The 15,323-nt window shown below is 35.8% G+C and overlaps 1 protein-coding gene across 1 annotated transcript; it reads right to left on the bottom strand.

Moving 5' to 3' along the window:
- Positions 1–1,667: 1,667 nt before the first annotated feature.
- Positions 1,668–7,103, bottom strand: LOC138334199 (uncharacterized). The gene is made up of 6 exons (XM_069282805.1): positions 7,051–7,103; positions 5,303–5,536; positions 4,949–5,119; positions 3,959–4,034; positions 3,255–3,305; positions 1,668–1,710 (listed from the first exon to the last, which is right to left on the bottom strand). The coding sequence occupies exons 1-6, from the start codon at positions 7,088–7,090 to the stop codon at positions 1,677–1,679; spliced, it is 606 nt and encodes a 201-aa protein (XP_069138906.1). The 5' UTR covers positions 7,091–7,103; the 3' UTR covers positions 1,668–1,676.
- Between the last annotated feature and the right edge of the window lie 8,220 nt (positions 7,104–15,323).

The following is a 15,323-nucleotide window of genomic DNA, read 5'->3' as shown; positions in this document are numbered from 1 at the left end:
TTTTGAAAGTTTCGCATGTAAATACACGTAGTAGTAAAGATCAATGCAATACCGAGACAGCGGAAAATATGTTTATAATGAGTAAGTACAATGCATTATAACTATTTGTCTACTTTGTCCCGCATTACTGTTCGTATCCTATTATGTATCGTGTTCGTTTTGTATGTCTTTTCATAAAGGGGCAGATCGCCTCGAAAACGAAAATTTGACAATTTTGTTTAGTCCACACGGTTGGAATTACTTCCTTGTCCCATAAGTACAATGCATTATATATTTATGTTTGGATGTTTGTGTTCCACACACAGTCTATACTACTTATACTTATAAATCTCAACCATCAATTGGCCTAAAACGTTGGCTTCCATTATGCATGTTGTCACTCTAGCGTTTATTTAGTTTATTCGTATAATGAATGGATCGTAGTGGAACTTTTACTTAACATGCACACAAAGTACATTAGAAATCTGACCGAGTTCCCAGACACTTGACAATAAAAGATAATGAACTTTGGTATGATACAAAAAAGTGTAAGTTGTCTGATCGGTCTCATTAATGCTTACATAACCATATCATCTTTCTGACGTATACACAGACATGCAATAAAAAAAAATGTTTTCTCCCATACCAACCTACAGAGAAAAAATAGACAGGATGTCACACATTTTATGCTAAAAACTTGGGTTCGAACAAAGGTCAATTGACCGTAATTCATACTTGGGCCAACAGAACTTATATCTTTAAAATATGACCAATGGAATTTGATTTATTGATGGCCAAATACACAACTACAAACTTCAGCATGGGATTTTATTATTTAAAGATTAACATGAAATGATTTTTATGTTATGGAGAGATAACGCAAAAATATGGGTGTACACTTAGATTTTTGTGTTATATTTCCATATTAAAAATATATTCAAATTAACCCTTATATAATTCAATTCATAATAGATAATCTCTTCAAAAATTTAAAATTCATTTTGGGGACTCTTTTGTCTATGAAATCATTACGCCATTATCTCAGCCAATCAGAATCAACGTTACAAACAGCGACGCCATTTTTTTCCTTTATGGGCTGATAAAGTAAATTATTTTTAAGCCAATGAAGCAAAACTGCATTTTTTAGTTTAAGAATTTAAGAATATATTATACATAAAAAGATTTTCCGTAGTTTATGGGCAAACAAAATTATATCTTTAAGATATGACCAATGAAATTGAATTATTTGATGAAAATACACAACTATAATCCTCAAGATTTTAACTTTTTCATTTTTTTAGTTTAAAAAATTAACATTATATTGTACGTACGAAGTTTTATAGATATTTTCTCTAAAGTGGGTCGCCACTGTCCTGGATTAATTTGAAAAGGCCAGTCTTTCCGCCCTCTTTATTGAATAGCTCGAAACTAGAAAAGGGACAAAACTCTGGTAGAATAAATATTTTTACTAGTTTATTTATCTAGATCAACAACTCGTGATCTTCCACACTAAAAGGCGCCTATTACTCATGACAATAGCCGTTAATACTAGTACTGTATAGTTATTTATCTTAATACAATATCACTTGATGTAAACAGTTTGAAATCAAAGAAAGTGACAAATTATGGCTTGTTTGCTCTAAAGACATTTCGTTCTGTTTCTAAAAGATCAGGCGTTCTGTCAGATTTTCACCCGGTCACACAAAGTTTCTGACGTATACAGAGGGTGGACTGAAATGTAAATGTAAACGATTAGATCAAAATACATACCTGTATAATTCATCATTAAAACAAAACGAACAAATAAATAGTTTTGCATCTTAAACGCCCAATATCTGTCGGAAACAAACCCCATGAAGTATCTTAAAAGCAAAAAATAACACAAGTAAATTACTATCGATGGCCTAAGATGAGATCACAGCATCAAACAAATGCAAGATTCCCTGCATACTCTACAATGTGTTAACAGTGAAGATTCATTTAACTGTTTTGCCATCTGGCTCAGTCACGCGGTAAGCATAAGAAAACTAAAATTTGATTGAGTTTGGTTAAATTGTTCAGAAGGTGATAATAACTGTAGTATTAACGTTAAGTTAATAACTTTTGCGACTCTATGAAATTATGAATCTCGTTTTACATTTAAGTTTCAAAAATCAAAAGCTGTTTCGGAAAGGAAGTGGGCATTTGAGTGTTCCATAAAGATTTACATAGCAACATGCTTACAAAAACTAACTTAATTAAATGATATCTCTTTGACCGGAGAGGCTTTAGGATGTTTATTTCCTGAACAATAAAAAAGGCGACACGACATCGATAAACACAGCTTACGTGTTGAGCATTAATCATACGAATTCAAAATATATCTTTTATTACTATAAAATCAGCGAGTCAAAATGTTTACGTCACATCTTTTTTCAAATCATCCGGTATGTATTATATGTAATAAAACATTAATCGCTAGTATTTAATTATTCGATCTCACTCCCACGAAGACGTCCTCATTTTACTTTTGATCAATTAAAGGGGGTCGTTATAATGATTTAATGGTCACATGATCAACAAGAGTCTCAACTTATAAACCTTAGCACGATATCACCTTTCCTTACATTTTTATAATATACATGTACAACAAGCGTCATTTTAGCATGACGTCAAATACATCTATCTATAATGCCATATCAATAATTCTCTTACCCTGGATATAGATATCCGCAATTTTACGGGTGTGAGATTTTTTCTGTTTTAAACTTGCACGAGAGAAAGACAAAAAGTGTTGCAGAGAGCAAAAGAAAAAGAATCATTTACCCTCATAGGGATGAGACAGGAGATCTCAACCCATAGGTGATGAAAGATATTATTAGTCAATGACATCATTTTCTTGTCTTTCCGTCATATTTTTATAACGTCTCTCTTGACACTGCCTCACATTTGACCTTCAGTTTGAGCGTTCGTCATAACGGAAGTGGGCTGACTGGCCAGAGTTTTACCCATTATTAGTATAATGTAATTAAGTAATGGAGTGTGTTGATCGTTATCTCCGGCGGCATAATTCAGTCAGATAACACTATAAAAAGGGCAAAACTTTCACTATTACAAGGAGACACAACACAAATATATCGCATCCTCCTTAACAGAGGTTCACACATCCTACCCATTCCATACCATACAGATGGGGTCGTCCTTAACTAACACTAGTAACTATATAGGACGTCAAACCTAGTACGCCAAACCAGTCAACAGTTTGTTTTTGACGTGTTTCTCTCGTTAGTCCTCACCTTAATCCTGGCTCTCCAAACCAACGTATGGAATCGTCATGAGATATAAATCTGAAAGGACGTAACATTACATTAGACAAATATTGCAGTATATGATATTTCGTTGTATCAGCTATAAACATAGCATATATGCATATGTTTACATAGTAATCGTGTGTACACAAATACGTTTGACATTGAGCACCAATTGCGGAGGAATATTTGTAGTCCTCAAAATAGTGAAGGGGGTATAGTAGTTTATGTTGTAGGTTCAAGGTACTGATAATATTAACATTTGAGATATGTGAGCAATAAAAAACACACTTTGAAATATAAAGATATGCAATCTTAAGTTTTAATGGATATGATAAAAATAAAAATAAATAAGATTTTGCTAAAGTATACATTATTTTGTCATAATGATTATCAACACGTTAAATACATTAACACGTCATAAAGACGTCTTTAACTAAATAATGTGAGATGTTCCATTAGTTTCAATACAGTTGTCTATTGCAAGTATTACATTTTCAAATGCAGGTATTTCGCATTCAAAATATACTTTTGGCTAAATAATTTGTGATAATTCAATTATAGAGCACATATGCAACATACTTAATGGGGTACCCAGTAAGATAAAAGTCTAGACAATGGTGGCTAAAGTTGGTTTAAGTGTGATGGGTTACGATATTAGAAGTGTATCAGAAATAAACTCCATCACTCACATTTCACAGTTTTCATGTCTGATAATGACGTGATGTTCCTTGGTGATGTCGTCGAACTCTACACAGTTTCCGGTTCCTGTAAGAAGAAGATAGAGTATGATCGTCCATTGATTGGTTGGCTGATCTTAATGTCCTATTAACAGCTAAGGTAATTCATAGAACGTATCCCCTTAATGTGCTGCGTGTGATGGTAGTCTGTGTGTTTGGGAGACTGCGGTATGTTAGTGTTTTCTCTCCTTGTAAAAATGGAACTTCTTTCCTTTTTATAGTGTTGTCAAATTCTGTCAGATATACGGAACAACACATCCCAGCCGGGTGAAACAGTGCTGGCTACGTACAAACCAGTCGTCTCACTTCTTTTATGCTAAACGCTAAACGAACGCAGAAACTGGCAATTTTACAGACTATGGTTTGTCTTGGCCAAGGAACATAACCCAAAGCATTCCTAACATGGGTAAGCGTTCAACGCAAATCCATACGTGAGGTTATGTCAATGGAGACGTTAGAAATCTGGAGAAAGTGAGACAGGATGAGACAGGATGAGACAGTCTTTTAATATATAGCGACAACATGCAACGGGTGTGCAGGTAATTGTGAAGGCTTTTTGTCTACATTTTACACGAAATATATAGCGAAACCGTGGTCCTTACACACCATGGTAGCTGGATAATGGTTCCTACGAATGGTCAGCTGGTCCTACAACTGAATCCTTTTTGTCTACCATTTTATAATGAATCATCCATACAAACCTGGTAACTGGTCCTACACACCTGGTAGCTGGTCCTACAAACCTGGTAACTGGTCCTACACACCTAGTAACTGGTCCTACAAACCTGGTAAGCTGGTCCTACAAACCTGGTACATGTACTGGTCCTACACACCTACCTGTAACTGGTCCTACATACCTGGTAACTGGTCCTACATACCTGGTTCCTGGTCCTACAAACCTTTGTAACTGGTCCTACAAACCTGGTAACTGGTCCTACATACCTGGTAACTGGTCCTCCGGCTCAACCTCCTCTGTTGTAGTGTAGTGCTGATCGAAGTATGACATTGTCGTTCCTGCATGGTGGAACGCGTACGTGGATGCGTGCACGTTCATAGGTGGCGTTGTATGTATTCCCGCGCTTGGGCTGAGATCGTGTTGTTCCACGGGATCCTCTGGAAATGTAAAAAAATGAATGATATTGAATGAAAATTCTCATGAAAAATTGACAAAACGTCATTTCATGTATGGATTTGCTCCACAGGGGTCACTATACATGCCATCTTTCCTAAGAAAGTCACCAGATAAAACAAATAATTCAAAATATTTTTCATAGAGATTTAGCGTTATCACCCTACCAGCTGGTGTCGGCTGTGGGATTCCACCCCGTACAGTCGTCACGTCCTCCCCGATTTCACGTTCCTCGGGGATGTCTGTTACAGACCCATGGGCTCGTTTGACTTTCCTGGCTGTACCAGAATGATGATGAGGATGAGGAGGAGGATGAGGGGGAGGGGCGATAACTCCTGGTGACTCCGGTTGTGAAACACCACTTACATTGTTAGACTGTGCTGCCCCGGTGCCTATTAGATCTGAAACAGAATATAATAAAACAAAAATACGTGACGACAACTTAATAGTCCCCATGCATCCATTCCTGTTTGTGTGTCCTTCAACTCGTACAAACCGATCGCGAACTTTCGATATGGTGGAGTTAACGTTATAGACCTCTAATTTCTCTGTCGTGTCTGCGCTTGTACTTGGTAACGAGTTAATTTTTATTTAGTTAGAGATTGGTAATTTTTTCACATCGAAATTCCTTTTTAACACTGTAACGTAACATTTATATATGAAATTAAAAAATACAGTAATGCATTTACACATTACTATTTCAAATGCGTCTCCAATGTGCTAAAAATACAGATGTTTTTTGTTTTTTATTTCACAACTTCTATCTGTTTTACTCTCTGTCACTGAACGTAATGTTTCAATAATAAACTTAAACAAAATGTCTGCCAACGTGAAAGTGTTGATGTACGGCATTCACTCTAAAGTTATCATTTTATTGCTCTTCTCCAACTTTTTTATTGATATGAACAAAAAAAGTCACCTTAAAGATGCTCTACCGCCGACAGAGCATAAATGATATTCATCATCTGAACAATAATTAGTGTTTAATCGTGTATACATAAGTCTAATTAACACAAAAAATTTATATAAAATTTATTTATTTTGCCTTTGGGTCATGAGCAATCAGTACTTCATTCCATATGGATATAGTGCAACGGAATTTTTTCGAGATGCAATTAATTAGTTTAATTTTTTTATACATTTAACTTGAAGTAAAACCAGAAGCTCAAACTTTTCAATGGCGGTAAGGGTGTAAGTAAGTAATTTTTGTAACTGAATAAAAATACTAAATCGTCTGCTGTTGTTTTTGATAATGAAAAAATACCATTTGTCAGCGGTGGAGCATCTTTAATGTTTTTGTTATCATAAATAACTTTTAGAAATCCACACAATCTGGGTATCAACGTTAATTATAACATTTAGTTTAAACGAACAGAATATTCTTCGAACTTTGCGTTAGTTTATAATTCCTTAAAACCATAGTCTAAAATGATTTTTGCGATAAGGTTGGTAGTATACAATAAAAATATGTTTTAGAGAAAATAATAAAACGTGTTACTAGATTTTATGACGAAGCAAATCCCCATGTTTCACAACTAAGGTATTATCCCTGCTGTTGTTTGATAGTCACACATCAGTAACCTTTCATCAGTAGGTTCCATTTTTAATTTTTCACTTCAAGCTGATGCATCGACTAATAAATGGATGGTCACAAATTATTCAATATCATAACAACGTTTTCCGTAAATAGTAAACTTACCAACAAAAATACGAGTACATTAGTAAATAAAAGTCATGAACATAGTACAACTTGTTTGCAGTCTTACATTTCGTACCATCGTCAGTGATATCATTAGTATGATCAAACCTCTTTTGATATTGCTGCAACAAAAAATGCAATAAATCAAAATATATTTGTTTTAATAATAATACTGTAAATATGAACAAACATACAAAGATAAGCTTTAATACTTACTAAGAACAGAAACTCCTAATATGACCAAGAGATACTCCATTGTTCTCGGCGCCTTTGTTGTAATTCGTACAAAACTGTTAATGCACGGCGAATACACAATAACGCCATGGGACCATATACAACACTGTATGTTCACGTCAACTTTTCATCGACTCGGGGTCTCCTGTACATCAAATGACCGCCATTTTTACCACCTCAATGTCTGTAGGTTTGCTAGCGCTCAATGAACTTAGATAAACATGTAAGCCAGGAGTTTTATATGATGTCTAGAGTAGAAATTGTTTTATATAGATTAGATTATTTTTCCATTGTTTTATTTACGTATATCAATATGGGACTTGTGTCGCACTAAAAAGGACTTTTCGTGTCCCGCGTTCCTGCTCAGTATTTCCCGTGTATAACATTCTTTGATGCTAATATTTTTGTTTGTAAACAAAAACTGTCATCACACAAAACATGCCTGTAATTGGAGATATATGTCACAAGTAATTACCGACATTATATGCATGTCCGACTTTTAGCCCGAAGGCCTGACTTCTGACCCTAAAAACCCTGAAACATACACAGCCTAGTCGGTCCGAGCAGATAATTCATAAAAGGCCGCATACGGCCAAACAGATAGCGGAAACTTTCATCACTTTTAACGTTGATAATACTTCAACAATATAATGTTGGACGAGACTCTTTGGATCATTGTGTCGTGTCAAAATTGTCTATCAGAAATTCCTCAATATCAGCATCTAACATTATTAGATTACGTTGATAATCGATATATGTTTGTCTGTTTGCACAGATGTCACTATATATTGTATGATTGTTCAATTTCACGATTGTAAAATACATCCTCTGATAATTATGTCAAACAACGATTTTGTATGTGCACGACTTCGGATGAATCTGCGAATTCAGTGAAATTAAAACCCCACGAACATTTAGCAACTTTTCAGTATGTTTTCCTTTCGTATTAATGTTAGTTAAGCATGCACTGTTACAATCAAATTATATCTCACAATTATTTTCAAAAAGAAACAAGCAGTTTCGATGTAGTCATTTTTATATATCATTAATTACATGTAATTACTTAAACCCAATTTTCTATATACATCTGCAATAACACAGTTTGAAAAGAAACATGTATAAATTTTAACATTTTAAAGAAAATTGAATAAGACAAAAATATTTTGTTGTAACAGAATTCATTTCATGTACTCGCAGCTCATTTGGCGTACTTTGACTTGCATAACACCTAGAGGACCAGCGTTCGAATACCAGATCGGATATGTAGGATGTGGACTCTCAGGATATTCATTCATGGAAAGTCACACCATTTGTTGTGTCAAACAAGAGAATTGAATGATAGTACAAGTTTTGCATTGCTTCGCAAATGTAAAATTGATGCCAGGCTCTCTATGACCAATTCCGAGAGTGAAACCAATTGTGACCAAATATTTTCATATACACTCCAAAATATGTATACAATGTATCTCGTTTGTTTATACGTAATGTATAATAGATTTTATCTTTCTTGTAAATGCTTATGAAAGTTCTGTCTGGGCATCTGACGTAAGATGCGCCAATAATAGGCAAAAGAAAACCTGGCATGACAATTGCCGTTTGTCAGCTATAATTGCACGAAGTAAATTACAACAAAAACTTGAAATATAGATTAAAGAGCAAGGTCATTTAATAATTGGTATAAAAGCACATTATATATACAGGTACATTAAAGTGTCAACAGGGCAAAATGTCTTTTGTATTATGAAAGCACATACATCAGATGTACTTGTACTTATAAAATTCGATTATATCTGGGTATTTTATGTATAAATCAGTCCACTTCTTCACAAGAAAAGTCAAAACCTTCACTATAAATGGTAGCACCACATATTATAGGGGTAACCACAGTTCGTTGGCGAGTCAGTCTTTCTTCAACACATTTAGAATCGTCTTTGAAATCCTCTTCTTAGAAAAAGCCACAGTCCGAGCTAGATGTGAGGTTAGCGAGGACTCCGATCGGGACTTTTTATAAGGTTTGTTGATTCTCATCGGGCTGACACCAAGGTTCATAGGGGACACACGTTCGGCGAAACTAACACTCTCTCGAAGAGGGCTAATTTCCGGTTTCTTAATACGTCTAGGAGTGATTGTATTTCTGACACATCTGGAACATTTCGGGAATTTGGCTGAAGACAGTGGAAACCTTTCTCCGACAAACGCCTTGAGCTTGATCACGGGAGTTCTGGAAAGTTCCTTTTCGACATTAGCATTTGCTATATTTTTCATAGGACGACTCAACTCTTCATCTCCACGAAATGTATCGTCGGTTGTCTGGATTTGGTATTTAGCTGGTATTCGTAACTCTCTGTGCTCATGTCTGCTTCCTATTGTCGAATTCTCGTTACCCACAGTATCGCATTCCATCCTCTCATTTCCAATGACGTCACTTCCGGTTCCCATGTCCAACTTTATCATGTCGTCTGTTGATTCATTTTCACACACCGCGATACGACTGCCATGATTATCGTGATCAACGCTTCTGGTTTCTTGCTTTAGCATAAGTATTATATTATTAGAGGCCGTAGCGGGAAACACTTCCGGTTGTTGACTTCCGGTATCGAATACAGATTTGCCATCCAGACACACTTGATTCGCCGACGAACTTTTTGTTATTACCTTGGTATTGCCGCGAACTTTCCCAAGACGTGCACGGATCTCTCTATCCCTCTGTCGAAGAGTTTCCGCTCTTCTTCTTATCACGGCGAGTTTCCGGTCCGACATTTTGGCGTGGAAGTGTAGTCCGTTGTAATTCTGTTCATTTTCTGCGATTCCGGCTGTCACCCTTAAAAGTGGCGATGATATTGATCCTCGTAATGAAGTCGCGTTTGTCCTTTGAAACTTAATTCCTGTTTTTAATGTGATAGAACCATTTTGTTGGTTCCCCGGTCTGTCCACTACGTGCTTCAACATGGTTATAACTATAATATATAGTGATATACGTACACGTTTTGATGATACAAGTCCACTATTTGATATATTCTTTTCCAGAAAAGTCAACTTCTTAATTGCGATGATTTTTAACAGAAATGTATACAATTTATAGAAGACTTTGAAATATTGCAGAGAGTGTGATGTTTAATTCTGGGAGCGGCCGTGGTTTTATACCGCACCCTTCACGGCACTGTCATTATATTGGCATTGATCTTGAGTAGCACACGCCCGGGGGCCGGGTCAGCGGTCAGCATGTACACGAGGTAATTATAATTAGTTCCTCGTGGGCACGTGGCATCATGGCACGTCGATAGATATATGGCTATATTGTGTTATTAGTGTAAAACAACAGGTTTGTTTTCCGAGGCGGAATGTTTTTCACAGGAAACTCGTGTCTATAAACAATGAAGAATAAGAATGGCATTTAGAGTCCTCAGTTGACATTGTCAGACAGTAAATTCAAATTTCGTCTGATAAATCTGATCTTAACCGCATAAACAATATAAAATTTATTAGGATCTTTAAGGAAATTGATGGATGTAGGCTGGAAGCCTCTATACCCTACCATCAATATATATATGTACATGTACACACAAATAAAGAAATGATCGATAACTAGTACATGTTTATCAATGTTTTCCAGTGTTTATTTACATTGCTTCAAAGTTGTATACTGTATCTGCATCTATTATATATGTTGCAGAAATGATTCCATACATCTATTATTCTATTACTGAAGATTTGTTTTTCTTAACTTTAAATTACAAAGCTTCTTTAAAGTTGTATTTCTGGTAATTTTCATTGTAACGATATGTCGCTTTAATATTTGATATTTGAACATGGACATGTAACTTAATGATTAAGCTCCCCAAAACCATATGTCAGCCTGTAAGAGAGCCGAAATCTAGGGATCATATATTCCTGGTTTTGAATAAAACGCCTTCAATCACCGCCATGTTCAGTACCTTCGGGTTTTGTCGGAATTCCGAATCGCATCACGTGACTGACGTCCACACGTCCTGCACGTGGTGATCAAGGTAACTAGCGTAAGCGCACATGTGTTTGTTTACGTTTTCCTTCTGGCTAAAATGAGCAAATCGTGCTGGTATATGTATATGTATGTCCATGATTTATGGATATCCATCAAACATACAGACAATATCTGCCTTTTATATTTTTAAACAATCTTTCATAAAACAATTCTTATCTAATAACGAGAGTAGTCAGATATAGGTTCACGGGAGGTAACTCCTATAAGAGGCAAACACTATATCGATCTGTATCATGTGATCTCTGATTATAAAATATATATGGAATCGTTGTCTGAACATTTTCGATGTCCGACGTCAGCGGTGTAGCGCCCGTGCATGCTTGCATGCTCCATGAAAAAAAAAAAAAAAAAAAAAAAAAAAACCTGAGTAACATTTTAGTACAGTCAGAATATATGTGCATGTGGAAACACATAACGCTGCAGAATATAACTAACTTAACTTTGTGCAGCACATTTGAAAGACTTAGTGAAGATTTGCCATTCAGGTAGAATAATCTATAAATTCACCGGTTACCAATGTTAAATGTGGTTATGTTTGAATCATGTCGAAGACAATATTAGACTTCACCAAAATCCCTCAAGCAAATGTGGATTTTGAATCGGCAAACGCTTACATTTTACCAAAATAAGTTAGAGATATTCTGAAAACAAATAATTATGTTAAAATAATAGCAAAACATCTAAAATAGCACTTGCAACATGTTTTTGGTTTTAGAAACGAAAACAAAAAGTTAATTTTCCAATTTTGGTTCCTTCCCGCCCCGTTAAAAACGGGTGATAATCCATGATTTCCGTGTGTATTACTCACGAAATAGTATATACGGGTTTTTTGTGGAATATGAACAGGTTGTGTGCATTAGGTAGAAAAATCTGCTGTAGTCAATAAAATGTTTATTTAATTGATTGAGGTGTTCGAGTACTGGTCCCTTCTTACGCAATTTCCGCCATTTTGACAGTAGTCTTTGACTCGCCGTGGTAAACAAAGCAGCACGTGAACTTAATTTTAATTTTGTTGAAAATATTCGCCACAAGTTTGTCCTCAGTTAAAATAACACAAAATTCAAACATTGTTTATTATTTTTATTTTTACAGCCAAAATCCGTGCTTTTTGTTCGAGCACCGGTCAGGGAAGTCTAGTATATTACGATTATATGTATATAAAATTACCGATGTTCTAATTTTGTGTAATATTTTTCCATGGTTATCACCTAAATATCATGACCTCAATTTAACCATTCGTATACCCGTTAATAGTTACCATAGAGGTAAAATGGTTACTACATTGTAACAATTTTCAGTCAACTTCTGGGGTGAAGGAGGCGGGGCGAAGCCCCTCATACCCCCTACTCCCAAAACCTAGCTACGCCGCTGATTTTGCATTTGTTTAATGTTGTTACCTCATTTTAGGACATCGATATGAATTTTCATTTGTTATTATTGTTTTTAAGAAAATGTTGAATTTTTTGTTTCGTAAACGTATGGGGGCCGAGGGCCGAAACGTTCCGAGTGAAAAAAGATATAAGTTTATTTAAAATTACGATATAAACGCGACAAGATCTAATTTTTTCGGCTGCCTTAAGAACAAGGTTATAACACTAGATCAATGTTAAGATTCCCCGTGTTATAACACTAGATACATTCGTCCGTTTTTTGTTTTAGTTTGTTTGTTTGTGTTGCTTAATTAACGTCCTATTAACAGCTATGGTCATGTAAGGACGGCCCCCCCATGCACGCGGTGTGGCCGCGTGTATGCCGTGCGAGGTGCGTGTTTTGGGAGACTGCGGTATATTCATGTTATGTCTTCTTGTATAACGGAACCGTTGCCCCCTTTTTTAGTGCCATATAACACTAGATAAATTCCCTGTGTTATAACACTAGATAAATTCCCCGTATTATAACACTAGATAAATTCCCCGTGTTATAACACTAGATGAATGCCCCGTGTTATAACACTAGATAAATTCCCTGTGTTATAACACTAGATAAATTCCCTGTGTTATAACACTAGATAAATTCCCCGTGTTATAACACTAGATAAATTCCCCGTGTTATAACACTAGATACATTCCCCGTGTTATAACACTAGATAAATTCCCCGTGTTATAACATTAGTTAAATGTCCCGTGTGTAAATACACTAGATAAATGCCCCGTGTTATAACATTAGATAAATGCCCCGTGTAAATACACTAGATAAATACCCCGTGTTATAACATTAGTTAAATGCCCCGTGTAAATACACTAGATAAATGCCCCGTGTTATAACATTAGATAAATGCCCAGTGTAAATACACTAGATAATTTCCCCGTGTTATAACATTAGTAAACTAGTTAAATGCCCCGTGTAGTCTATACACTAGATAAATGCCCCGTGTTATAACATTAGATAAATGCCCCAGTGTAAATACACTAGATAATTTCCCCGTGTTATAACATAAGATAAATGCCCCGTGTAAATCTTTGTTACAATGAAGGTTTATTTCGCTGTGTGGTATATATAGTGATAGTCAAGTACCGCACGGTTATTAAGAGGACACCGGAAACATAAGTCGACCCGCATTATAAATACAAATGTAGCATTTCATTTATTTATTAAGATTGTTATGGAAATGAATATGAGTGTAGTAATAACAGTAAACTTATAACTATTATAACTCAACAAATTTATCAAATTTGTTTCACAGTTACTTAAAGAATAATTTTAAATCAATATTTCCAGATGTTACTTAATTTTATGAGAACTCAAACCACCGCCGACAGAAACGAAAATCGTCATTTGAACAATAGTGATGTTTATTTGTGTATATGTGTCTAATTAACACAAAAATACATATAAAAAATATTTTGCTTTTGGTGCATGTACAACTGTACAATCAGTATTTCATACCATTCAATACATGGTGCCATGTATTTGTTTCGGGACAAATTATTTTTTTTTAGTTTAATTTGTTTACATAATTAAAAGTAAAATAGAAGCGCAAACTTTTCAGCGATGTTAAATAAATAACTTTTGTAATAACTGAAGAAAAATAACAACTTGTCTTCTCCTATTTGTGGATAGCAAAAAATACCATTCGTCAGCGGTGTAGCATCATTAATTTCAAACAGACCCAATTTGATGACATGTTCAATTAATATTGTCCTAATCTTGGTATCTCTCTATCATTACACTCTAATTGCCATTTACGACGTTCCACTCTAGTTGTCACAGGTACGTACCACCGTACGTTTCCTGTAAAAACAGAACCGTACACCCGTTATTTATCCTAATTAATTACACGGTCAATATGTAAAATGGTCATGTCAATAATTAATGTCACCTGCCCATCCCCATGAGGGACTCGACTCGCGTGCGCTGACCACATGACTGCCCTAGGCGAACTGTACTCGTGTCAATGGCCGTTTCCGTTCCGTTCCGTATATAAGCGCGTCCACTTTTTCTTCTCAATATCATTCACTGGATTATCTACAACATTTCAAACTATCAATACCAGACGTTGTGAACAGCCTGTGAAATCTAACGTTATATAGGAGTTGTGAGCGTCTCTGACTTTTACTAGATATTACAAAACCTTATCAATATGCTGAAACATGTCGTGCCCAGATCTCAGGATTACATTGATATAAAGTTAAAAACTGGAATCAAGATAAGGAAATCTCTCAGTGAACCAAAAGTATCGTCAGATGTAAAGATGACCTTGTCCATTCCAGACACAGAACAGAACTACAACAGTCTTAATGTCCACGGGAAAATGTCGGAACGGAAGCTGGCTGTCATCAGGAGGAGGGCGGAAACTCTCCGACAGAGGGATAGGGAGATCCGGGCACGTCTAGGGAAAGTTCGCCGAAATAGGAAAGTAATAACAGAAGGATCAACGGGCAACAATGTGTGTCAGGAAGACAAGTTTACCGGAAATGGAGAATGTGTACAGCCGGAAATACTTCCAAAGAGTGTTGACGCTGCTTCGACTAATACTATAGCACTAATGTTACAACACGAGACAAGAAGCGTAGATCATGAAGATCAAATAACTGACATTGTAGTATGTGACAGTGAATCTTCTGACAACTGTGTCATTGCAGAGCAAGAAACCGGAAGTGACGTTGATAGAAAGTCCCAATTAGTGGGGTTGATTGATTCAGACCATGTAGATAATGAACAATCCACGATCCCCGTGATCAAACGGAAGGCGTTTGTCGGAGAAAGGTTTCCAATGTCTACAGGTAAAATCCCG

Source organism: Argopecten irradians, chromosome 11 (assembly GCF_041381155.1).
Source record: "Argopecten irradians isolate NY chromosome 11, Ai_NY, whole genome shotgun sequence".
NCBI classification, from domain to species: Eukaryota; Metazoa; Mollusca; class Bivalvia; order Pectinida; family Pectinidae; genus Argopecten; species Argopecten irradians.
The sequence above is the reverse complement of the archived record's forward strand: the minus strand, read 5'-3'. Positions and strand labels throughout refer to the sequence as shown.

Excerpts from the sequence above, each read along its gene's own strand:
- LOC138334199 (XM_069282805.1), bottom strand. The coding sequence starts at position 7,090 with ATGGAGTATCTCTTGGTCATATTAGGAGTTTCTGTTCTTA. Across the intron at positions 4,035-4,948 it reads GCCGGAGGACCAGTTACCAG|GAACCGGAAACTGTGTAGAG; the intron begins GTATGTAGGACC and ends TTCTTCTTACAG. Across the intron at positions 3,306-3,958 it reads AGACATGAAAACTGTGAAAT|ATTTATATCTCATGACGATT; the intron begins GTGAGTGATGGA and ends ACGTCCTTTCAG.